Source organism: Silurus aristotelis (assembly GCF_946808225.1).
Source record: "Silurus aristotelis genome assembly, chromosome: 27".
Lineage (NCBI taxonomy): Eukaryota > Metazoa > Chordata > Actinopteri > Siluriformes > Siluridae > Silurus > Silurus aristotelis.
Window position 1 is genome coordinate 4,099,775 of NC_139600.1, and position 27,317 is coordinate 4,127,091.

Sequence of the window (27,317 nt, forward strand, 5' to 3'; positions counted from 1 at the left end):
TATGACATCTCGGGGAGTTTTTCCTTCACCACAGTCGCCACCGGCTCGTTCATTAGGGACAAACTTACGCGTATAAGTCAGTACGCCTGAACCATTCAGGAATCATCAGGAAACCACCACGACCGGGAACGCCACTTACGGACGTACGGCCATCTTGAAAACGTTAATACCGTTCAAACATCTTAATGCAGCTGAGGGTCTCATCACCGTACTGTGCTTGAAGTCTTCTGTAAATATTTGCGACTTTTACGGCTTCTTGCAAACGGCTTCTTGCGGCTTCTTCTTACGGCTTCTTGCAGACAGCCATCTTGATTTACTGGCTCTGGACTGGGGCGACATGTGCGCCACCTAGTGGTATTAAGACACACTAGCCACTTACTACTCGTGTAGTACCACCACACTAGCATCCATTTTTATACCTGTAAAATTGAAAGTCCAGGTTTGACTTGAACACCCACTTGTATAATGCATGGCATATAACTAATTCAAAATAGTCAACCTGATTAAAATGGTTTACTATAACAATGATGTAACCACACCTTCATCCATCCATTCCTAAGATATCGTCCAAAGTGCACAGTGTGTATCCGGGCCCTATGGCTTAGGGGGTCACTGATGATGGAAGCCACCCCTGAACCGAGGTTGAACTTATAGATGATTCGTCTGTTCCTCACTCCCAAGGCAAAGAAGTCGTCCCCGGTGATACCTTTTTTTTTACAGAGATAGAGTGAGAGCTGTAGGTTTTGCGCAGAACTCATGCAGCAAACATGCCAAATATCAGATGAATGGCTGCTCCCCCTCTTTTTCTCTCTCTCTCTCCCTCTCCCTCTTCCTTTTTTTGCTTTTACTCTTTTGTGATTTCTGTCCTCCACTGTACCATGCCATTCCCCTGACAATTGCTTCATTATTCATACAGCTGTCTTATCCTGCTTTTCCCCTGATGCATCACCCTAAACTGTAATACCGCGAAAGCGACGCCAAAGTATGGAAGATTCACGACCCTCTTGCGTTTCTTCCTTCGCCTGTCCGCCTTTTGATTAAACGGCCCGCCGGTGGTGATGTGTCACTCAGCAGCTGGCGTGGCTGACCTCCGGAAACATTGGGGATGGTGCGACACTCGCACGAAGAGGACCTGCGCTAGTGCTGAACCAGTTTAATTACCAACTAGAAGAGCTAACATGAGTGTTGCTCACTGGAGAAGATGAATGAATGGTGTTACGGAGTTTGGAAGAAGCTTAATAGAAAACACGTCTCCTTAACCTTAAATCACCTCTAACGCCAGTATCTAGTAAATCGTATTCCCACACGATTTACGTACGTGACGGAACATGCACAGATATTAATTTCCCATGTGTTTTCTTGTATGTAGAAGACTCTCACCTTGTCCTTTCTGTCCAGAGAAGAGAATAAGGTTATTCTTCATGGCAGTGCTGTTATTGGAAAATACCAGTTTCAGCCGGAACTCATAGATGTAGCTCATGCTGGAAATAGGTGGGTACGCCATGTAGGACGGGAACCCGAACTCATCGAGACCGCTAAATCTTGGCCGGGTAATTCGTATGGCTGTGGAGAGAGAGAGCGAAAAGAAGACGTTTTAATGCTTAGTCAATCTAAAACCTGTCTAGCTCGCTAGGAGACGGTCAAAGACAGTCTTAAAACATTTACTTGAACTAGATTTGTTTATTTAGTTCTGCACCGTACAGTCAAACGAGCATAACGTTTCAATAGATTTAGAAAATTGGAAAAGCATTATCACCATCATAATGACAATCTTTTGTATTCATTGATATTGAAAGCAAAACATTTAATTACTTGCATGGGTAAATCTAACAAATAATTAGGCTCGAGGTCGACCGATAGTGGATTTTACTGAGCTACTTGGATCATACATGCTGACAACCGATAGTTTGGTTGTCAAAAAAAAAAAAGAAAACCAAAAAAACAAACACTCTGCACAGAACTTTATTATAAAACTAAGAAAAAAACCCAGTACTGAATCATTAAAATGTGCTAACGGAAATATTATGAATAAATTAATACAAAAATATTATATAATGAATCAATTATCAGTAATAAATACAATATAACGCTCGCCGTGCAGTGCGCAGTCTCACGCGTAAAAACCAAACAAAACATTGAAAAACAAAGTCAGTGATTTTCCCCTAGTGGCCGCTCTCGTAATGACAGAGGACTGGAAGCTGGAAAAACTATCGGTATGGATTTTCGCCAATAGCCGATAGTTCCAGCAATTAACTCAACCTCTATTAATGAGTAACAGAAATTGTTGTTGAAAGCCAACCGTTATTATCAAATACAGATTTTTTTTTTACAGATACATTTTCTAAATATGACTGCCATTGTTCAGAGGGCTACAGGCCGTCGTTTGGGGACCCCTAATCAAAGCCATGGTTGTATTCCAGCTGCAACCTTTACAAGATCCACAAGATGATGCTCTTGATCCACACACTGCATTTTTCACTCGTGGGCTTTGGGTTTTTCCTATTCAACACCACACAGGAATGGGTGTTAGTTAAAGATGGCTATGCTTTTCTCCTCCCATTTGCATTTCACTCTTTTTTGCATTTGGCAGGTATTTGGTCACAAGCAGATGTTGCCCAACCTTTATTTGACGGCATATACATGTCGCATAATCCTGTGTTTTTTTTTTAAATCCTGTTTAAAACTGCTCCAAGAAAAATAAAGGAGGACGAAAAAAATCTTTTCATATCCCACGCTAGCTGTCAAGAGATTTCATTCATGTCTGAAGACACAGCCATGTGTTTGTGTTGTGTCTTCAGGTTATCTGCATTCGCCTGCAATTCTCCCATCAGAGAGTGTTTTCTCTCTATCCAGTATCCCCCCCCCCCCCCCGCCCTCCCCTAAAGCTTTGCATGCACGAGACTCTGCCTAGAACAGTGACTACATGCAGGCGTTCTGTATTCCTTTCTGAATTATTTATGCTTTTGGAAATTGCACCGATAAGAAGCTCATTGCTTTAGCATCTAATGATCGCCCAGGACACTATCTAGAGGAGTGGGTGGATGAGGTGCTGGTGTTTAAAAAAAAAAAAAAAAAAAAAACCCTCTGCTGGCTCACGTACACATCTGCTCATTTGTGCTTTCCTTCGCTCGAACAAGTCCTTAATGAGACCCTGTGTTAAATGAGTTCAGGTAAAACTCAAGATCTTGTGCCAGCATTAAAATGGCCAGAAATGTGCTGAAGGACATTCGAAATATCGACATTCACAACCAAAATAAAATTGAATTGATTCAATAAAAGAAAACATCCCTTAAAAGGCGTACAAGCCATCCACAAAAATACAGACCTACTACATCAATTATAAGGAACGTGTCAAGAAATACGTCAAAACCGTCACGGTGTGGCAGAGCGGCCTCGTGTTCGGAAACGCAAACAACAACAATGGCACTCACGTGAACGTCTCGCAGGAATCGAACGAGAAGCGTGTCATAATTATGGCGTGAATTATCGCAAATTAAGCAGTCAGTAGAATTTTTTTTAATGGAGCAAACAGATGGAGGAAATTCGGTGCAGGTTCGAAGCGAGCAGTTGCTACAGGGGGAAGTGGAGTTATATAAAATAGACACACTTCAGTTTATGCTTGTGCATGAATATGAGTCACCCCACACAGTATAACTTTGTGACTTTCAAACATTCCCATAAAATGAAACTCACTATGTTTTGGGAGAATAATCCTTTATCTTCTGTTGCAGATAAAACCTCCAGAAGTATCCCACGGTGGAACGGGTACAAAACACACTGGGGGGTGGGGGCGGTCATCAGCAGTAATAAATAAAAATAGCCAGATAATTTTTTTGTTTTTATGTTAATTAACCAAGTGAACACTTCCTTGATTTATCAGATAATAAACAGAAATAACTAGCTGACTAGACAAACGCTGTTAGAGTTAGCTAATGCTAGCGATATTGCTAGCTAACTAGCAAACATGCACCCATCACATTACCCTGAGCTCTTTACCTATAAGGAGACTGATGGGAGATTTTTGCTACAACAAGCTATTTGGACTGAAACTAAAACTGTCTGTGTTCACTGTAATATCTGAAGTACGACGTACACATAACGCAACGATATTTCACGTGGTTTCCCCTGAAGCATTCAAAACTAAGGGTTTCTGAAAAGGTTGAGGTTCCTTCTCTGTCTTAGACATTACTGCTTCTGACCTGAAGAGCTTTATGCTTGTTTGATTATTTAGCGTTGGCACGTACTGTTTTTTTTTTTTTAATTAGCACACAGTCTTCAGGGAGGTAATGCATTTATCTGCTCTGCAACAGTGGTCAGAAATAAATGCTAAATAGAACATTGTAAACAAATTTTTATTAATGGATTCAATTATACTAAAGAATTTACAGTTACAGTGAAACAGTTACAGTGCTTTACCCAGAGGGCAGAGGGCATATAGTCTGTTATTATATAGTGTAAATAAGTTTTAACACACACACACACACACACACACACACACACACACACACACACACACACACACACACACACACACACACACACACACACTTATACAAGATAAAAATGAACAGTAAGCAATATATATATATATATATATATATATATATATATATATATATATATATATATATATATATATATATATATATATATAGCATACTGTTTATTTTTCCCCTACATAAGGCATGCATCATGTATGCAAGAAAAGAAAAAAAAGAAAATAAACCAAATCCTCCTGCTCTCCAGCAGCACCTCACACTACACTGCCACAGGCACAGTTATGCTGCTCTTCATAAGCATGCTGGTAACAAGTGAAAGTGACTGGGCCGATGAGGAAGTAAGAGCCTATTAAAATTCTGCTCATGCTCAGCGAGCGACACACCACCAGTTTATTCCAGCTCCCTGCAAAAAAAAAAAAGAAAGAAAAAAGAGGGGAAAAAAGGTGGTCTCTATGCCAGTTCTACCACATTTGTCCTGCTTTCAGAAAGAATCCTTATAGGCTTGTTTTTTTTTCTTTTCTTTCATACCAGCAGTGTGTCTCTTTAGTGTGGGAAAATGTACTGCAGCCTACGCAGTGTTTAGACAAAACAGATGTGCATTTTCTTAGCACATCTTTTCCTACATGATTACCTCGTGAGCCAAGCAGCATCAACAGCTCGATTTAGTAATAAAAAAAAATAAAAATAAAAAAATCATTAAATCAGTATTTTTGCCCTGACACTTTATCTATTGACAAAAAAAGAATCCCAAGGCCTATTATGTTTGTAATGGAGCTGCTTTTTTATTTATTTATTTTTTTTAAGCTTGACCTGAGGACAACCTGGACAGATGTTGCATGATTGCAGATAGATCCCAGCCAGCAAAGCTTTGGGCACGTGGAACTGTTTCTGGCACATGTTGTTGGATTAACTTGACTATTTAATGTGAATTTTCTGCCAGTGAATCTCTGGGTTTTGGGATTTGTTTAACCTGGAAACATGACTTATCCCAGCTAGCACGCTGTAGACCTTTAAACTGGATGGGCAAGTTTATTTAAAGGTCAAAAGGACAGAGGCCATAGGATCGAGAAGATATGAAGCAAAAGTAATATCTGTAAAGGTGACCTTTATAACTAGCAATCATAGTGTTAACAAATAGTGTCTGCCCCTGGTGGTCTGTCGTAACATACTGCCCAACGATTTCTCGAGCAGGACTGCAATGAATGAATAATGCGCTAAAACAATCATTATATGAAGAGGTGATTGTGGCCACCTGACCATAAAATTCATACGTGTATTTTGAACATCTCCTTCCGTTTGGACTTACAATACAACCTCCACTCTTCTGGAGATTTGTGCTCATTCAATGACATTAGTGTTGGTAAAGTCAGGTACTGTTGTACTGTGATTGATCCCAAAGGTGTTGATGTCAAAGCTCGATTGGAGACCACTCAAGATCTTCCACTCCAACCCATGTAAAGCAGATCTTCATGGAGCTGGAACAGGCAGGCCACTATGTGCAGCTGGGGATGGTTTTGCTTCAACGGGATTGGGATGCATGAGATTACTGAGCAACAATGGGAGCTTTGAGGATGGATTTGGACTGCAGTTAATGTCGAGTCTACTACAATGGCTCAGAAACAAACTTATAGTAGAAGACTGTTTGGATTAATTACAATCCAAATTCTTGTTGTAACTTCATGGATCTTTAGGGTGTTCATGTGGAACCATTATCAGGTGTAAAGAGGGTTTTCCAATTGAAGAGAACTCAAAGGTAGGGTTTCAGGAAAATCGGGCAGATCAGAAGAGGAGTGGTACCTCAAGAGCATGTTTAACTTCAGAGTTTCGAGGGGTGATTTTAATTTGCATTTAGGGTCCGATCAGTATAATTGATTGACAAATAAAACTTGCTGGTATATACACTTAATGTTGGTATTTATGCCAGTAAGAAGTGCTGAAGTAAAAAATGCTCTTTAAATGTCCTATAAAAAAAACAAAACAAAACAAAACAAAAAAAAAACATACTAATGATTGCTTCATTCTCTCACTCAGCATGACTCTGGCTCTAATTCCAGCTGTAATAAAATTTTACATTAAAATGCACATGTCCCATGTTATTGTCTCTATAGTAAAAGCTCATTTACAGCCATGTGTACAGTAAAACAGACTTTCCAACTAATCTAATAATGAACAGATTGAAAAAAAAAGTGTTTAATGAAACAAAAAAAGGTTTGATCTGGTGATTTCGGTTAAGCTTTTTAGAACAAGGCACTTATTTAATAAAAAAAGGATTTTCTGCCATGTGAAGGTCTTCAGGACAATAAATTTAGAGTTCCATGACAAGCTATTTTTGTCTTATTTTTTATTCAATTGAAATTCTGGTGATTTGCAATAGGAACTAACGTGCTCATTGGTGTCCTGCAAACGTTTAACAGTAACTATTAATGGTTGAAAAGCACGATGCAACATTCGCCAACCTTAAATTGTATAGATTAGGGGTCACCAACATTGTGCCCACGGGCACCAGATCGCCCGCAAGGACCACATGAGTCGCCTGCAGGTCTTTTCTAAAAAATAGAGTGGAGCTAATTCTTTTTTTGCTATTCTTTTTTTTTTTATCTGTCACGGGTAGACCAAAAGTCGGAAACCGGAGTATTGTTAAACAACCTGTCTTTATTTAGTCTGAACATATATAAGGCGAAGTACGAACCGGAGAGCGGGTATAATCCGTAATGCGGGTAGTTGAGGGATGATCAACTAATGTGAACAGTTAAAGGCAAACCTATCTTGAGCGCTTCCTCCGAAGCGGAGCATGGAAGTACAGGGAATACTAGTGGTAAAAAGTCTGGTAGATCTTTCATAGTAACGAGTAGATCCGACCGCGAGTGAGGTGGAATTGGGGCCCTATAAAGGGGAAAGGTAATGGGGAACAGGTGTAGGTGATTAGAGCATGGAGAGGCTGAGTGAGAGTTAGAGCCTTGGAAGGAGGCGTGGCTGGTGGCTACCTGACAAAATCACACTTGCATTGGTGTGAATTTAAAAATGACATTAAAATATAGATGACTATATATAGATAAATATCATTAATAATAACATATAATTAAAGGTAAATTGAGCAAATTTGTTATTTCAGAAGTGTGTATCAAACTGGTAGCCCTTCACATTAATCGGTACCCAAGAAGTAGCTCTCAGGTTCAAAAATGTTGGTGACCCCTGGTATAGATGAAGTATATGAGGAAAAATTCAGGACATTGTACCTTTTTTAAAAACCAATCGTAACTTGCATAATTTAAAGGAGACAGTCCCTAAAAAAAAAGATTAGCTGTTCAGATGGAAGTGGTATTAAGGGAATAATGGGATTTGCCAAGTTTATTTGCATATCTGCAAAAGGTCCCTTTTTTATTTAACCTAACCGTCAATGTTTTTGCATCCCTAACTACCACATCCCTAACTACCACATTGCATTTTGCACAACTTAATTTTTTATCTTGACATAGCAAAAGTTGTTTTCTCGATATCACAATTTCTTTTATGATCTCGACATAAGTTGTTTTCTTGTGATCTCGACATAATATTCTCACCAAAACCAAGTTGTTTTCTCGAGATCTTGGCATAACAAAAGTTATTGACTAATTATCACGACTTTTCTCATGACGTAATTGTCAGAATGAAAATCTGGTGCCTTTGCGAATGCTTCTGGTGTATATCGTGGAGTTTGTGTTAATGCTAAATACACAGAAAAAATAAATACTGGAGGAAACAACTTTCATGTTGAAATCAAGAGAAAATTAAGTCTTGATAATGAGCAACAAAAACAAACCTTATGTTGAGATTATGGAAAAACCTTTGCTATAGTGAGAAAATGATATCATGAGCATCAGAAAACAGCCCGTTCTGTCGAGATCAAAAGAAAATTAAGTCGTGATCTCGAGAAGAGAAGAAAGAAAACATTACGATGCATGGCCTCTGTATGTATAACTGTATAACTGTAGTCTGACTTTTTCTTATATTTGTTTCACTGCTGTACAAATTTGGTTCAGTATAGTTAAAAAAGATAAATGCATTGATTGTGCAGCATCAATACTCAATATATAACAATATTCATGTTTAAATTTCTTATATTTAAGTTGACTTACTGTGAACAACTGCAAAATAACAATTTCCCCTTCGGGACCGTTTGAGTGTTCTGATTCTGATGGTTTTCTGGCTGCCAAATTTTCACTTGGAGAGGAATGATGCTGGCTTTTTTTTTTTTTTTACTTTACTAATCGGCTTATTCATGTAGCACTTTAGTGCAGTAAATTTGGGCAACAATAAAAAAGTGAGAGAGAAAAAGTGGAAACAGGAAAAGATAAACCGTAATATCAAACAGGTTTCATAGCACTTTATATGTGAAATTAATAACAAGCTTGGGACTTACTTTACTTTTTTTTATTCATTTGTTACAACAACTGATTCTTGGACAATTCAGTGCCAACAGAGAGCAAAAACAGAATATATATTTAATAAAATACCAAAAATAAAAGAAGGTATCACACTTTTGGATTGTGTCCAGTTGTGTCTCTGTAAACCAATATCGAGTAAGTGCAAAGCAAAGCCAGCGTAAGGACCAATGAGAGCTACAGCAGCCTCGGCTACTGATCGATATAGACTTTGATGTTAACTGATGGTACTGCGCTTTAAATTGAAATGTCACCCACACTCCATGTAACACAAGGAGATTACTGCGCTCCAGCTGGCATAGGCATTACGCTGTCTAATGGAGAGAGGTGTCTGGCATGGCGGCTTGGCAAGCCGTGCCAAAGCGTCTTTTAAATCTTGCTACCCAATTAAGTTATAGCAAAATAAGAGCTGTTCCATCTTGATCTAATAGATCGAGAGAAGCCTGTGCAATATTGTCCTATTAATGGCGATAGTATTATGTGCTCTGGTGTCTACTCTTACATCAGGACGTAATCAGGCAACGTGAATTGAGGCTTAAATATCGACCAATATGTAACCTTTACACACACACACACACACACACACACACACACACACACACACACTTTCTCATCTAACCTGGTTTCATTTGCTCACTCATTCATTACATTATACATTATTATACATCTATTTGTACATTTATCTGCACTATTATTTGCTCATCTGGTAGATGTTAAGCTGCATTTAGTCGCTGTGTATCTTTACTATGCAATGACAAATACCATTACCATCCATCCATCCATCCATCCAGCCATCCATTCATCCATCCATCCATCCATCCAGCCAGCCATCCATATATCCCAATAATGAAATCTTAGTGATGCAGCATTTAGCAATACTCATAGAAACAATTCCCCCAGTTTGATCCTGAGTTTGGTATCACTTGGCATGTTCATGTACTCCTACAGGTATGTTCATAGGGTTCAACAGTGTCTATACTTCTTGAGAAGACAAAGTCCATCTGTCTCCATGGTTTTAACGAGCTTTTACCCCTACGTCATTAAGAGAATCCTGACCAACTCCATCATTGTGTGGTACGGCAGCTCCTCTGTGTAGATTGGAAAGACTTTCATGGATGGTCAAAACCACCCACTGGCACCCAACCTGCCAGGGAGCAGCTTCACGACAGCAGATGTCTGCACAGAGCTCACATCATCATCAAGGATTGTTCATATTCCAGTCATAAACTGTTTAACCTCCTAACACCAAGAAGGAGATACAGGAACATATGCACGAGAACCAGCAGGTTCAGGGTTGGCTTTTTTCTATCCAATGTCATCCTACTGGACACTAGATGACTCTGCATGATGATTGTCAGAGAACAATTCGCATGATCTCACTTCTGCACCCACCCGAAATGGATTTGTCTCCTGTGGACTTTGCCCTCTTCCTGAAAATGATGATTCAGCTCAAAGGTCGCTGTTTTGACACCATTGCGGAGATCCAGTATGAATCGCATCAAAAAACAAGACTTCCAGGACACGTTTCAGAAATGGCAGAAACGCTGGGGTTGCTGTGCATGGTGTGTAAACATAGATACATAAAGTACTTTCTTACCACTGCCTATATATTTGTCTGTCTGTGAATTTGTGCATTATAGGGTGGCCGGTGTTGGATAGGCATTGCTTCCAGGTGCATTTCTACCTTAGATCTAGTGTTCCTTGGATGGACTCCGACCAGAATACGTAAATGGGAAACTTTTGAGAAGTTTTGGGATGTGTTTATTTTTGTTAAGCCTCGGCTATCCTTAAAATGTACCAAAAATAGAATGTTTTAGACACTTGATCTTTGCTCTGTTCGGGTCTAAAAGCTCATTAGTTGGTTATAATTTTATAAAATCCTAGAAATATTTAACCACTCGTTAAAACCAGGAATCTTGGATGGATGAAGGTGTGAAGGAATGGATCAGCAATATCAGATCTGAACAGCAGATTCAAAACCTACCCTGGTCGCACAGAAGACCTTGCCTGCCACGCGGGCAAAGACACACCGCCTCCAAAGGGCTCTTGGGGACGCAGGTGGCGCCAAGCGCACACGGGTTGCGCTCACAGGTAGCGAACTGACACAACTTGCCTGAGAAGAGTGGGGGACAGACGCAGAGCCAGGTGTCTGCATCACTGCACAGCCGGACCGAAAGAGAGGGAAAAAAAAGGAGGAAGCGGAAAGAGATCATTAGGACCAAAACGAAATGTTCTCTTGCTGCATCATTAATTCAGCTCAGTGTAGCTTGTGTAGAGAATAGCGGGGAAAAAAGAAAAAAAAATAGAAAATAATAAAGGAGGGAGGCCAAAAGATAGAAAGAGGGTAGACAGATGAAAAAGCAAGAAGAGGCAGGGAGAATACAAAACCACCACAATGTGCAACGTCTTGCTTCTGCTTTGCAATCAATACAAGAGACTGATGTGAACTTCGATAATCCTGTCAGCTCTCATTGAATTTGCTACCGTACATCTGGCTTGAGATTTTGGGCTGCTAGATTGATAGTGCGGAGTAAGACAATTTAAATAGAACGGATTTGAATATATTTAGGCATATCCCCAAAAAAGGATGATACAGCACAAAATGCCGTATGGAGGTTGATCCAGATCTCTTTCTCTGGTACTGTCCATGGTTCTGATTTCACTCCCAGGCTCTTTTCATATTCCTGGGCTTCATATATCTGGTCAAAAAGGGGAAGGTGAACTGGCGTGATAAGCCACATTCTAGCATGAAGTCCAAGATTCTGCTCTAAGATGATGTCTGATACAGAAAGCACTTGAGGTTTTTTTTATTTATTTTTTTTATTGATGAATTAATAATGTACCAAAGGATGGTAGCAGGGTACATTTTGCAACTCCGGAGCTGAATTCAAGAAATTAAATATTTATGTTCACTCACTGGTTTTAAAAGCCACCCAAAAAGTTGAAAGATAAAGCATTAGAATGTCTGGGGTCGATATATTAGCTAGACTACTGGTGTGGATAACAGGCGGAATAATGAGGCGCCTGTTCAACTGTAGACTTGGTGGGATCGTTTCGAAAGTATCGGTGCTTCTGATTTCGAGACGATCAATTCTCGCGTTAAACGTTCGATCGAACCTAACAAGTGAGTTTACGAGTTACTTAATGTAAATTTCTTCTTGCAACGTGCCGCCGTTGATTCTACGAACGAGTCACTCCGTCGTGCATCTTCGGTTCGTCACATCATCAGTACCTTCGGAGAGAATTTTTTTTTCTTTTTTGAAAAAGCAGTACAGTCGACCAGTCAAAGAAAAAACTGACTCAAGGCTAGGAAAATGTCGAGATTCTTTTGTTACTTCACATAATTTGTAAAAAAAGGAAAACGAATGCAGAAAGGTTAAATTCAATAGAATCGTTTTTTTTTATTTGTAGAACACATTTAAGACGGGATTTGGGCTGTAATTAATATCAACAGTCTACTACAATGGCTCAGGACCACAGGTTGCATTTAATCACCAATTACTGCAAACTTAAAAAAACAAAAAAACAAAAAGAACTGTAATAAATGGGCATTCAGTGTTAAGAAGGAGAACAGGTTTACTTTGGAGGCTGGTTCCTCTCGAAGTTTCTTCCTCGTGCCCTCTCAGGAAGTTTTACCTTGCCACAGTAATTATACTTACAATTATATGGAACAAACTTATACATTCGTATATTTCAACATTATCTGTGTAAAGATGCTTTGAGAAAATGTCCATTGTTTAAACAATGTTTCAAAGTCTCAAAGCAGCTTTACAAAGATAATGTTGAAATAAAAGAATGTATAAGTCTGTGGTAAAGGAAAAACTGCAAGATTTCTTAAGGAAGAAACCTCGAGAGGAACCAGACTCAAAAGGAAACTCATCCTCATCTGGGTGGCTAATTTAATTTGTTTTGTGTGATGGATTCTATTTAAAGTCTGTTCAATTGAACAGTGTTTCTAAATATACTACTTATAAACAAGGTGGTATCTGTTGGAAGAGGTTGAAGTCCGCAGGAGACAAATCTGGCGATTAGGGTGTCTGCGGAAGTGAGATCATGTGGATTGCTTGTTGAAGGTCTTCCTGATCTCTCGCTCATGAAGCGCACGTGCCCTTCAAAACGTCTCGAACGACTAGTTGCGGCATCACCGTATGTCAAACGATTTAACTTGCTTTTCCGAGATGAAACTGCAGAAGTAGTCAGAATAGCGCCAGTTATCAGCGTTAGTCTAGAAATTTTTTATACCACCTTGTATATGTTTTTTAAATAAATGCAACAAAGGAGAAGTTCAGTCGATTGTAGTCCAGCTAACAATATTAATGGCTTTTCTTCCATCCCTTCTCAACTGTAAAACCCTTCAATTTTGTCCAGAAGAAAGATGCGGGAAAAATCGTTCATCTGAAGAAAAAGGAAAGCACACTGATTCTCACACACTGATTTACAACAACTCACGAAAACCAAAATAAGCGATAATTTTCTCTCTCTGTCGGTAACTCATTGGGCGACCTGGTTCATGACAGCTTCTACACAGGAGCTCTTTAGGATATTCCCAGGGAAGGTCTGTACACGGTTTGTCACTGCCGTGTGGAACAGCGGGGAGTAACGCCACAGCAGACTGTGAGATTAGTGCTCTGCATTATGGGCAACATGCAAACACATCTGTCACTCTGAGTGATTGGCCTACAGCACACACCTAGCCCAAACGGATGCAGATAGAAGGGGAGGAAATCGTAGGCATCGTTTTCAAAATGACCTACTGAATGATGGCAAATGTTTTCATGCAAATGGGAAACAAACTAAGAAACTAATTGAATTTGTGGAATTATTATGGATTAAAAGAGTTCAATGTGCTATGAATACATGGCCAAGATACAGGATATTTCCAAAAGTTTGCAGACACCTGGTCATAAGTACAGTTTGTGATTTTTTTTGAGCTTTGCATTCCGTATTTAGGTGGGCTGATTCCCTCCACTCTTCTGGGAAGTTGTTCCACTAGATTTTGGAGTGTGCTTGTGCACATTTGTGTTTATCAGCCACAAAAGTGTTACGAAAGACAGGTACTGATGTAGGTGAGGAGACCTGGGGTGCAGTCAGCATTCACATTCGTCCCAAAGGTGTTCAGTAGGGATGAGATCAGAGCCCTATAGCAGGCCACTCATGATCTTCCACACCAACCCATTTTAAATCATATTTGATCATATTTAATGTTATTAAAGCATCAGTTTCTATACTTTTGCACAATTCTAAATTGAAAAATTTAAACCTGCAAAAAAGGTGCAAAATTGTTCACCATACCACTAAAATGACCACCTGTTCATCCTACAGTAAATACATTTATTCATTTGCTTGTTTTAGGTTGTTTTTATTTTTTAACTTATTTATCCGTTTACGGTACATTGATCTCATTTGGCTGATCTTTTTCCCCCAAAAGTGATTTTTAAATCAAACAGCATACAACTTCAAGCTACAGTAGAAATTTGCTAAAGGGCCCAACAGTGGTAGCTTGAGGATGCTTGGATTTGAAATGATGACCTTCTGAACAGCAGCCAAGTAGTACAGCGCCTCAACCAGTAAGCTTTCATCCCATTTCCAAGTGCTGCAACTGCAATCTGTAGCAGGGGTAGCAGAGCAGATAATGCATGTACCTATCCTGTGCCTGGCAGAGAAAAAGCAAAGGTTTTCTTTGCTTAACCTTGAAGAAAAAAAAAAAATTCTGACCTTTCTAGCCTCCCCAAAAAAAAAAAACATTTTGCTTTTAAATATCTTGCCAAGTAGCTACGTAATTCCCATGCAGTTCGGATTAGCTACAAAGTTATCGAGTCTGCAATGTAAGCTACTCTAAGTGCATCAGCCAGCAAGCTCATACTTTTGATAAGAGCTTGATGGATTGTACATCTGGTGCAGAGGCTTTTATAGAGATCATAACCACCCTATCCCACATCCAGAGATGCCTCTATTTCCTAGTGTAAAAAAAAAAAGAGAAAACCTTTGTTTAGTCACAGCTGGTACCCCTTCTGTGGTGGTAAACAACCTATTTAAGTGATTAGCCACTCCTCATCTCGCTCCACCATACGGAATCAAATACAGGGCTGTATCTTTGTTCACTTCAACTAAGTGGTCCTTTAAATGTCTCCTTAATTTTGGTTCAGTTTTAAGGCTCTGGCAAATTTCCGGAATGTTCTGTGAAGTTCCAAGTCAAGGCTAGTAAAAAAAATCGTCAATGGAATCTTTATTTATTTCAAGCCTACGAGGTTGTAGCAGAAAGTTTAGAAAATATTATTTTTTTTTAACATGCCAACAGATGGCAGCACAAGGCTGCACGCACAGTCACGGGGAGCACCGACATTCAAAAGCCGGCATGCCACAAGACATCCATCAGGAGCTATGTAACTGGTGCTATTCTTACCACGTGAGCACCCCGTCACCGAGCTCTTCTCACACGGGAGTTTCTCGCCGCATTCCACATGATCTCACTTCCGCAGCCAGGTTTGGCTACTGTGGACATTGTGTTCTTCCCGAAGATGAAAATCCAGCGCTAAGGTCACAATTTTGTCACCATTGCGGAGATCCAGTGCGAATAGAAGAAGGTGCTTGAAATGCTTTGAAAAAAAAGACCTCCAGGACACATTCCAGAAGTGGCAGGAATGCTAGGAGCGCTGTATTGCTGTGCAAGGGGACTATATTGAAGATTATAGCGTGTAAATGTAGACATATAAAGTACTTTTGATACCACTTCGTATTGATATATTGTTAGGTTGAAGAATGTGGACATTCTTTTTCAGTGTTTACCACAGGTTTTCGTTATAGTCCACATTTTGAGACTAAGATGGCCATTGATGGCATTGATTTTATCTTCTAAAATTACATTTGCTGGTTTAAGTGCTTGGTCAGGATCATTATCTAGCATACACAAAACACTGATGTCCACTAATATCAGAGGTTTTGTTTAATATGATGTTTAATAATAAACTTTCTTACGGCTTCTCCCATTAGGGGTCGCCACAGCGGACCATTTGCATGTTTGATTTGGCACGTTTTTACGCTGGATGCCCTTCCTAACGTAACGCTCCCCATTTATCCGGGCTTGGGACCGGCACTAAGGCTTGTGCAACCTTAATGGCTGGGGTTGGTTCCCTGACCGGGGATCGAACCCGGGCCGCAGCGGTGAGAGCGCCCCATCCTAACCACTAGACCACCAGGGAACCTAATAGGATGTTTAATTATAATTTCTGTTAATATGCCCCTAATATAATTATTTATTCATTTTTATTTTGCTTTTTTATTTTCTTTTTACTATAAAAAATGTAATGGAAGCTTGGCAATAAAGCTCTTTCTGATTCTGATTCCGCCTACATAATCCAAGGATGGCAATTTGTTTATATATATATATATATATATATATATATATATATATATATATATATATATATATATATATATATATATATATATATATATATATATATATATATATACCAAAAGTTTGGACACACCTTCTCATTCAAAGAGTTTTCTTTATTTTCATGACTATGAAAATTGTAGAGTCACACTGAAGGCATTAAGGGCTATTTGACCAAGAAGGAGAGTGATGGGGTGCTGCGCCAGATGACCTGGCCTCCACAGTCACCGGACCTGAACCCAATCGAGATGGTTTAGGGGTGAGCTGGACCGCAGAGTGAAGGCAAAAGGGCCAACAAGTGCCAAGCATCTCTCGGGGAACTCCTTCAAGACTGTTGGAAGACCATTTCAGGTGACTACCTCTTGAAGCTCATCAAGAGAATGCCAAGAGTGTGCAAAGCAGTAATCAAAGCAAAAGGTGGCTACTTTGAAGAACCTAGAATATGACATTTTTCAGTTGTTTCACACTTTTTTGTTATGTATATAATTCCATATATAATTCCACATGTGTTAATTCATAGTTTTGATGCCTTCAGTGTGAATCTACAATTTTCATAGTCATAAAAATAAAGAAAACTCTTTGAATGAGAAGGTGTGTCCAAACTTTTGGTCTGTACTGTATATATAATAAAATTTACATTAAAAAATGATAATTTATGTTCAGCAGGTTTTGTTATAGAATATCACAATGTAATAAATACAATAGAAGTCCACAGTATGGCCAGCCTTTAACACACACCCTGCTGTCTAAAACGTTTTCTTTCTGGACTGCATTGACACTGACTGTGGTTTGGCTCAGCATTTGGGTTTTGGAAAATACTCCCTGACCCTTTCAAGGCTCATAAGCATCAACAGCTTGCGTTTAGTCTTTTTTTTTCTTCCCGCCCTCTCAGACTCCCACCACAAGCAAACATCAAAATGAAAAAATGCCACGGATTAAACAAAAAAAAACATTGGGAGTTTCAGAGTCCTGGATGTCTTTGACTTCAAAAATGAATAGCAGTGGGTTTTAAATAATAAAAATGTCAAATTATTTGACCATTTTGCTTGATACTGGTCATAAAACCATGACATAGTAGTAAATGAATAAAAATGTTAAATATATACCTCAGAATATTTGTACAAAAACTGCAGTATCGTCCAATACACAGAATGTGTCCTCATGTCTGAGTGCTAATATATATAAATAACTGCTCCTTTTAAACATTGGTCTCTTTTCCCCCGGATATTTCCCATGGCCAGGTATTCAAACTATCTTGCCTCACGCTGTGGAGGCAGTGAGACACTTTGCAAGTCAATGTGTCACATTGGTATCACTGGAATTGCCCTCATGAATATATTCTTTTGCTTAGTTTCAATTTATTTGACCTTTGCATGAGGCTAGAGTTTAGTCTATGTGGCTTTCCCATTTGCTTTTTCCTTGTGGGAAAGCCATTATTATACCCAGATCCTTGTTAAGTCATTTTGTTTGTTGACATTAATCATATTATAATAATATAGTCACTTCGTGTACAGCATTACAATGCCAGCAGGCTAGAAACTGTAAGCAGCATATGGAGTTCCACAGGGATTAGCCTTGCAAGTTAAGTGGTACTTAAACAAACAAATGTATTTTACTAAAATCCACTGAAACTATCATAATTCAGAAAACAACATGCGAATAGAATATCTTTGCATAAAAGTACGACAGAGTTTACTGGTGGTAATATAAAAACGCACTACTGGGTTTACTGGTGCTAACGTGAGAACACGATAATAATCTAATGCGAATTCGTTGCTAGCCAAGCAAAATCCATGGCAAGTTGTTGAGCTATATAACATAGTGCCAAGAAACGCATCTATACTTCAGACTTACTGAAATGATCACGAAATGCGTTCTAAACCCGTGTATTTTTTTTCCATTCAGTCACTAATGATGGTTAGCATACAACATCTTTTCATTTCTTTCTCTTTCTTACAGTGGTGTTTATCTGTAAACATGAAAAAATGTGAATTCAATGCTAGCCAAGAAAAATCTGTGGAAAGTTGCTGAGCTTTATCACAAAAAAAAAAAAAGGAAAGGATGAACGCATCGATACCTCATACTTCCAGAAACGGATACGAAATGTAACCTGAACATGTGTATTTTTTCCCCCAATCATTTATGAATCGATCTGTTTAAACTAGCCTACTAACAAAAAGGCCAGCTTTTGACTAATGGGTACCTTTCATACAAATGTTTTTTTTTTAAAGCATCTTGCTAGTGCCAGTTCTGCTTGGTGTGGTTTGCTGTGAGCTCATGTGCTAATGTAAACAAGCTATTGGCTAACGTTTCTTGTACTATATAATATAGTAATATATTGCTTAGTTTCAATTTCTCGTTTACTACATACAAGATGGCTGAGCCACAAATCTATTTTAATCTCGGTTAACTAGAGGGGACAACAATAACAGCAGATAATTACATCCTTGAGTCATGAATATTCGCGGTACATCCCCAATCACATTTAGCTATGATAATAAGCATCGTATTTAGCCCCACACATTCACACAGCATGTGTATTATCTGAAAATTTAATGTGTAGGCCATTTTGCACAATGGAGAATGTAAGGACATTGCTCCCATAAGCAAAGAAGGCTGTGAAAATTTGTTTTTATTGTTTAACATATTGAAAAATCACAGAAATTCTCTTAATTAACACATAAAAAAAAAAACCCTTGTTAAATATATGTTTACGTGCCATAATTATTGACACTCTTACGAATTTATATGATTAAATATATTTGAAGTATATTCTCATTTAGTTTTCTTTTAGTACACCTGGGTGACTAGAAACAGGAAATCATCCAACCATGAGTTTCACAATGACATAAATATGAGGTAACACATAGGCCAAGTTCCTTTAGTCATTCATCACAATGGGTAAGACCAAGTAATATCGCTGTGCTATGCGGTAAAAGGATCACAAAATGAGAATTTTCTAGAAAAAGAATAAAAGAAAAGCATGGAAAATGGCCATTTTCAAAATCAGGCCAATAATTTAGGTTTCAGTCAACTGGAAATGTTACAGTAGGAATTAATCTCTAAGATCAATGTGTGTATTTAGTCTCAAAACTTTGAAGAGAAAGGAAAAGAAAAATCTCAGCTAGAAAATTGCAGAGGTTCTAGCAAGCTAAACATATCTGATCAGAGTTACAGTAGCTGTGACTCACTTCAGTGACTCAGCATACACATGATGCAGAGTTTTTCATTAATTATCTGTCATTTTAAAAGAACTTAAATAAGCTGTATAACGTTAATGTAGCTGAACTGTCAGATTGAAAGGACGAATGATTCAGTACAAAATTTTATAGAGCACAAAAAGGAGATTGGTGATTAATCTCTGATTTTATATATATATATATATATATATATATATATATATATATATATATATATATATATATATATAAAATACACATCGTTTACCCATTAAAATTAACTCTTACATTCTGTGAAGCTGCTTTGAGACAATGTCCATTGTAAAAAACGTTACAGAAATAAAATGTAATTTAATTGAATCTACATATGAAGTAGCATAAGTCCATTACAACAATATATGGACTGTTACCACAAATTTGAAGGAACACAACTTTACAGGATGTCATTGGATGAGGTAGAAGTACATTTTTCCTTCACCCAAACCTGTTCCAGCATGACAATGCCCCTGTGCACAAAGCCAGCTCCATTAAGATATGCTTTACATTGGTTGGAAGTTTGTGGAAGATCTTGAGTGGCCTGCTCTGGATCTCAAACCCTATTGAACACCTTCGGGATGAACGTGAACGCTGACTCCTTACTTCACCTACATCAGTACCTGATTTTACTAACACCTCTGTAGCTGAATGAGCACAAATCTCCACAAAATCTAGAGGAACATCTTCCCAGAAGTTTGGTTTTTACTATAATAGTATTTGGGGACTAAATGTGGAATGGGGCAGAAATTAATCTTATGATCAGGGGTCTACAAATGTATTTTACATATAGTGCATCTGGACATTATATTAATGGATATTAAAATAAAGCAATCACGATTTAAATGAAGTGTAGATTCAGCTTTAAATCAAGAGGTTGAACAAGAACATTTAACTAACTGTTAGATTTTTTTTTTGCATAGTCTCCATTTTTATAAGCTACATTTTTTTTTTTTTTTTGGATGCAAATCTGATGCAGTCATTGCCTGAAATCTTGAAACCATTCGACTTTTACCAAAAGACATCCCACATTTTGGACCAAGGAACATCTCTTGAGATGATTCGTCAGGTCTTTATAGCTGCCTTATGCTTGTTCTGCATTTAGTTTGGTCATAAGGGTGTAAGAATGGAGGTCTGTTGAGTAGAGGTCAGGAGATTAACTTGTCCATTCAGGAACAAGGCAACAGTCTAGAACCGTTTTCGATGTTTCCTGTTTCTTCCTGTTCATGTCACCAGTGGTTTGCATATTGAGGTAATAAATGGCACATTTAACATCATGAAAATTACTTTTAATTGTGTACTTTGACTTTGATACACTTGAGAGTGCTCTTGACTTGTTTTAGTTGTCATTTGTGATGCCTTTTGGTAATTGCTAAGCTGGCTAGTGCATTCATTATTTTCAAGAATGCACCAAATTGTTTTAAAGATCTATCTTTCCGATAATAATAAAGCGCTCCTTCACTTGCACTGACACCTCAATGAGAAAACAAAGAAGTAGATCATACTTGGCCATGAAATTGTTTAAAAATCAAATGTTTAATTACCATAGATTATTTGAAATAGACGGACTGATGAGGGACCCCATGAATGAAAGTGAATTTTTACAATGATATACGTCTTGACTGCACAATTACAAATCACTTCAAATGTTCTAGCACGCAGAAGCAAAATACATTTTCTGTCCAAACATTTATGGATCCCGCTATATATGCATGCCATATACAACCAGGAATGAGGAAAAAAAATAAATAATAAATAAAAATAAAAAATTAAATAAATAAATAAATAATAAAAAATTTATAAAGGATTTTAAATTGTGATTTTCATCCCAATTTTGTAAGCAGCTGTAAAAAAAAAAAAAAAAAAAAAAAAAAAAAAAAAAAAAAAAAAAAACTACAGAATACAAACACACCAGATCCTGAACAGAGGTAGAACTTCACGGTACTGTTCAGTTCTTGGGTTGATGCACTGTTTATTATTTCTTAATCAACTGTGACAATTTTAAAACATGGTGCCTGGAGTCACCATTTAATTGAGTCAAATGCTTTCTCAAAATATAGACCTTTCAAAAAAGAAATAATGAGCTGCCAGGACTAATAGGTATTTCTCTCATAGAAGGGAAGAAAATAAAAATATAATTTGCATGAATAAATCAACAGTAGATAACTAAAAGCAAGAACAAATTAAATGTGCACTGCCTCGGCCCATGTTTACTATATTTCTACCAGATTGGCTAGTCATGGCTAGTCATGATATTAGACTGAAATCTAATATCTACAAGCAGACCAACATTCAAATAATTAGAGCTAAAAGGCATTTTAAAAGGGGGGGGAAATCATAAGACTCACATTCTCGAACGAAAAATATAATCCGGGGCGTTTTATGAGGTGGGATCAAAATAGTTTTGAGACGTGTTTTGTAACACGCCAACAGATGGCAGCACAGGGCTGCACGCACAGTCACAGGGAGCACTGGCCTTCATAAGGCAATGTGCCAGAAGACATCGTCCTGTGTACATCGGGAGCTGTGCAACTGGTGCTGTTCTGACCAGGTGGGTTATGACGTTGGCTATTCTGACCACGTGTGCCCAACTTGTGAGCACATGTTGATGTTTCTTTGCATATCCCAGCATATTAAGAAGCTGGGGTCTGCCAAGATACAGCGCCCGTGGAGCCCTGCTCCAACAGTGGTGTAAAATATTTAAGTAAATGTACTTTGTTATTAATTCTTAGTCTAGTTTTACTAGGTATCAAATATATAAGGAACTTTGACTACATTTGTGATTCAATCGATGTACTTTTTACTCCCCAAAATTTTATTATGAGCATAACCAATTCCATTTTACACCTCTGTAGAAAGACGTCATTAACACTCCCAAACTCCTCTACCCGCATCTGGTGCCTGTTAGCGACTTTTTAGTACAGATAGCCTCATTTTCAGTCCAAAAACAGCTCAAATAAATTCCACAAAGTTTGAGAACCAGCTTGAAGACGAATAAAAAAAATCACCCTCTCCGAGACCTGCATCAAATCACAGTCAGCTCTGAACATTTGGTTATATTTGGTTAAGCTAAAATTATGTACTTAACATATTTGTTTAGACTATTTTGAGACATAATACTGTTATTGTATTTGTTAATTGAATATAATTTTATTAAAGATTGCATTAGTAGTTTTGTCTATTTGTTTTTGACCGACTTGTTCGGTCTTTGTTTCATTCTGGCGAGTTGAAGGGACTGTAGTGTTTTGGTTAATGCAGTGTTCAGGTGTACAATTCAATTAGAATTTTTGAAAATCAAATGTTTTTTTTGTTTGACACAAAACGTGTGTGTTGAAGACTAGTGCATCTTTTAGCCTATGTTCAATGAGTCAAATAGTCAAGTACTGTTTAAATTAGATATATATATATATATAAAATATATATATATAAAATGTTATATATAAATACCTGTTATATATATATATATATATATATATATATATATATATATATATATATATATATATATAACAGGTATTTATATATATATATATATATATATATATGTAAACGGATACCTGCGGGGGTTACGTTCTATGACCCCTTTTGACTCTCTCCTTTTGATGATTCCCCTTAAAAAATGTAACCAATCCTCAACTCAACAAACATTGTGAATTAATTGTCCTAAATGTTTGATTTACTACTTTAAATTATTAATACAATAATAAAATTGTTTTTTTAAACATTTGTATGTAATTTATTAGTACAAACTGTCAGTTTTTAGTACGAACTATCAGTTTTTTTTGCCAGTTTAGTCCAGTTCCAAATAAAAAGTCGCAAACTATCGAGGTTGCGAGTATCGAACTTCCACTGTGTGTATATATATATATATATATATATATATATATATAAATAATATATGTTTATGCATCCACATGTACAAAATAAAAATATATATAGTTTCTATAGCTGTGGTGTCAATGATGGTATTAAGAGGTGGATTGATTCACATAAAACACCACTAAAGACCTAGCGATGAAATGAGACTTTTAACTCGCTTCACATTTCTTTTTTGAGACTGCCTAATCCACTAATCACCACTAGGAATAACAAAAATCACAGTTCACCCCAAAGAAACATATATTACCATAGCGCACATAGGAATTTTGCGCATTCTTAATTTTATTTAAATTATTTCAAGCTTTTGCCTTTTTTTTGTTGGTGCAATCTCCTACCAAATGCTTCCCAAAAGAAAATGCCACACTTGGCATAGAATTTAATAATCTCGTCCCACTCTAAGAGACTCATTAGCGACTTTATTGCGATTCTAAGCAAAAAAAACGAGGTCTTTACCGTGTGTGTATGGGGGGTATGACTGATTTATCACACATCTAGACTTGTTTATGCCATTTACTTTTTGCGAGTGTGTTTTGTGGTAAACGCCAGCTGCAGAAAAGCGCTTTAATAAATGCGGAGTATTAGCTTAAAGCAATCAGTCTGCAATGTTAGCAGCCCCCAGTGAATTCTCACAACCTTCTTCATCATTTTCAGCCCGTTTATAGGAGTTTAAATGGAGTGCAGGCATAAAACAATATATAATATGACGTCCTGTGCTGAAGCCGCATGAAAATAAACCGGTGGTCACAAACTTTGTGTGATCAAAAGTACAGTGGGGCAAAAAAGTATTTAGTCAGCCACCAATTGTGCAAGTTCTCCCACTTAAAAAGATGAGAGAGGCCTGTAATTTTCATCATAGGTACACTTCAACTATGAGAGACAAAATCAAAAAAAAGAAATGCAGAAAATCACATTGTCTGATTTTTAAAGAATTTATTTGCAAACTATGGTGGAAAATAAGTATTTGGTCAATAACAAAAGTTTATCTGAATACTTTGTTATATACCCTTTGTTGGCAATGACAGAGATCAAACATTTTCTGTAAGTCTCCACAAGGTTTTTACACACTGTTGCTGGTAGTTTGGCCCATTCCTCCATGCAGATCTCCTCTAGAGCAGTGATGTTTTGGGGCTGTCGCTGGACAACATGGATTTTTAACTCCCTCCAAAGATTTTCTATGGGGTTGAGATCTGGAGACTGGCTAGGCCACTTCAAAACCTTGAAATGCTTCTTACGAAGTAACTCCTTCGTTGCCCGGGCGGTGTGTTTGGGATCATTGTCATGGTGGAAGACCCAGCCATGTTTCATCTTCAATGCCCTTGCTGATGGAAGGAGGTTTTCACTCAAAATCTCACGATACATGGCCCCATTCATTCTTTTCTTTACACGGATCAGTCGTCCTGGTCCCTTTGCAGAAAAACTGCCCAAAACATGACGTTACCACCACCATGCTTTACAGTAGGTATGTGTTCTTTGGATGAAACTCGGCATTCTTTCTCCTCCAAACACGACAAGTTTTTAAACAAAGGTTCTATTTTGGTTTCATCTGACCATATGACATTCTGGGACAACTGGGATTTTTGCTCACCGTTCTTGTGATAATTTTGACCCCATGGGGTGAGATCTTGCGTGGAGCCCCAGATCGAGGGAGATTATCAGTGGTCTTGTATGTCTTCTATTTTCTAATAATTGCTCCCACAGTTGATTTCTTCACACCAAGCTTTTTACCTTTTGCAGATTCAGTCTTCCCAGCCTGGTGCAGGCCTACAGTTTTTGATTCTGGTGTCCTTTGACAGCTCTTTGGTCTTGGCCATAGTTGAGTTTGGAGTCTGACTGTTTGTGGTTGTGGACAGGTGTCTTTTATACTGATAACAAGTTAAAACAGGTGCCATTAATACAGGTAACAAGTGGAGGACAGAGGAGCCTCTTAAAGAAGAAGTTACAGGTCTGTGAGAGCCAGAAATCTTGCTTTTTTTTGTAGGTGACCAAATAATTATTTTCCACCATAATTTGGGATTTTCGGGATTTTTATTTCTCATTTTGTCTCTAATAGTTAAAGTGTACCTATGATCAAAATTACAAGCCTCCATTTTAGATTCACACTTTGATACGAGAAGGATCAGCTTGTAAGTTAAAGCTTCACAGAGCTCATGTTTCAGGCGAGTTGCACTTACAACAAGAGAATAGCTGCCTTGCAAAAAAAAAAAAAAATCAAGCTGCAACTCAAATAGAGCACTCAGTGTTTTGACACCAGAGTATACTCCTACAAATGGTCCCAAACAATGTGTGAATATGAAATGAATCCCGAAAACCTCAGTCCTTCCTGCCCTTCTGTTGGTATTAAATATATATATTTTTGCACATAATTTGGGTAACAAAATAGCCTCCGATCTCTATTTTATTAGCTTTTTGCAGTAATAAGGAGAAAAAAAAGAAGCCGTAGTGCTCAATTTAAACCATATTTGCAGTGATTCATGTGTTCATGCAATTCATTGTTCATGTGTAAAGATCTCAAGCCACCAGCTTTGCATGATTTAGTTAAATTATTAACAGATTACAGTATACTACCTGTTAGAGTTAAGATGGGCCTCACACTGTTCTGTTCAGTGTCTATAGGATCTTTGCGAGGTGAGTATGTAAGTTATACAAGAAGTCTTTGTCTAGGTTTAAACATCTCTGGTTACTATGTCTTTTTAACCAATCTGGAACAGTTTTAGGTCAGGTTTTTTCCCCAGGTCGGCCATGATACGGCGCCCCTGGAGCACAGAGGGTTAAGGGCCTTGCTCAGAGGGCCCAAGAGTTGCAGCTTGGCAATACCGGGGCTCGAAACCCCGGCCTTACGATCAGTAACCCAGCGCATTAACCACTGAGCTCCCACTCCCCTGAGCTACCTACTTTATATTTGTATTTTATTTATTTATATTGTATTTATATTTACATGTACATGTACATTCTTTAGTATTGGACGGTCGTAAAAAGCATTTCACTACACGTCGTACTCTGTATGAATCAGTGGTGGATGAAGTACACAAACCATGTAGTTAAAGTAGAGATCCACTCGGTAAGTTTTTATCCGACCATTAATAAAAAGGAATGACAGATTTCGCAAAATGTCTTTAGTCAAATTAAATTAAAAGTCTCCGCAAATACAGTGAAGTACAGATTGCCCTACAAAACGCATCAACAAAAGTATAGTAACAAATTACATGTACTTCGTTAATGTCCACCACTTGTATGAATTCATATGCGGAAAATACTTTTTTCTAGTTACGATGGCGTCATCAGAACGCACCTCCATCTTACAATAAGTCGGAGAACCACCCCCCTACAATTCCCCCTCCTCCTGTTTACGAACATAGAATTACTGAAATGTATTTGAATGCATTTTTAGGCACACTGTTGCTTATTTGGACACATTTACATATATATTACAAACTACCCAAATACATTTTTTTGCCCTTCTTTGGCCAAGGACATGGCCGCCTTCATGACTAACAGGCTGCCTGCTTTGGCAGAAACCCGCGCTAGGTTCCCTGTTCCGTTAAATCAGCCAAAGACTGCAGGGTTGTAACTGACAGCGAAGATGACCGATGTGTTACTCTACACGGAGGAACGGAGTGGATAATGTACAGCTGTTCACATTTGCCCCTCTTTCCCCTTCCTCTTAACCAGCCAATGGATCTGTCTTACTATCGTTTCACAAAAGGAGGCACGTCCATGAATCATTGCCAGGCTCGCATGTCGGTGGGAGGATTTTAAAAAAGGCCAGCATGGGCACGGCAATAAAAATGTCATCATTCAGCAGCATGGATGAGTGTGGAGGGGTTTAGTAGTGTGTGTGTGTGTGTGTGTGTGTGTGGGATGCTGGGCTATGGGGGCATAACAACAATGCTGCTGTAAGAGCGAGACAAAC

General features: G+C 38.1%; 1 protein-coding gene across 2 annotated transcripts in view; it reads right to left on the reverse strand.

Moving 5' to 3' along the window:
• Positions 1 to 27,317, reverse strand: part of eys (eyes shut homolog) — a 307,099-nt gene that overhangs the window by 17,984 nt on the left and 261,798 nt on the right. For both annotated transcript variants that reach the window (XM_083532265.1, XM_083532266.1), the window contains 3 exons: positions 10,905 to 11,077; positions 1,381 to 1,563; positions 540 to 706 (listed from right to left, as the gene is read on the reverse strand). In XM_083532265.1, coding sequence (XP_083388391.1) covers positions 540 to 706; positions 1,381 to 1,563; positions 10,905 to 11,077 — 523 coding nt within the window. The remainder of the gene's footprint in view (positions 1 to 539; positions 707 to 1,380; positions 1,564 to 10,904; positions 11,078 to 27,317) is intronic.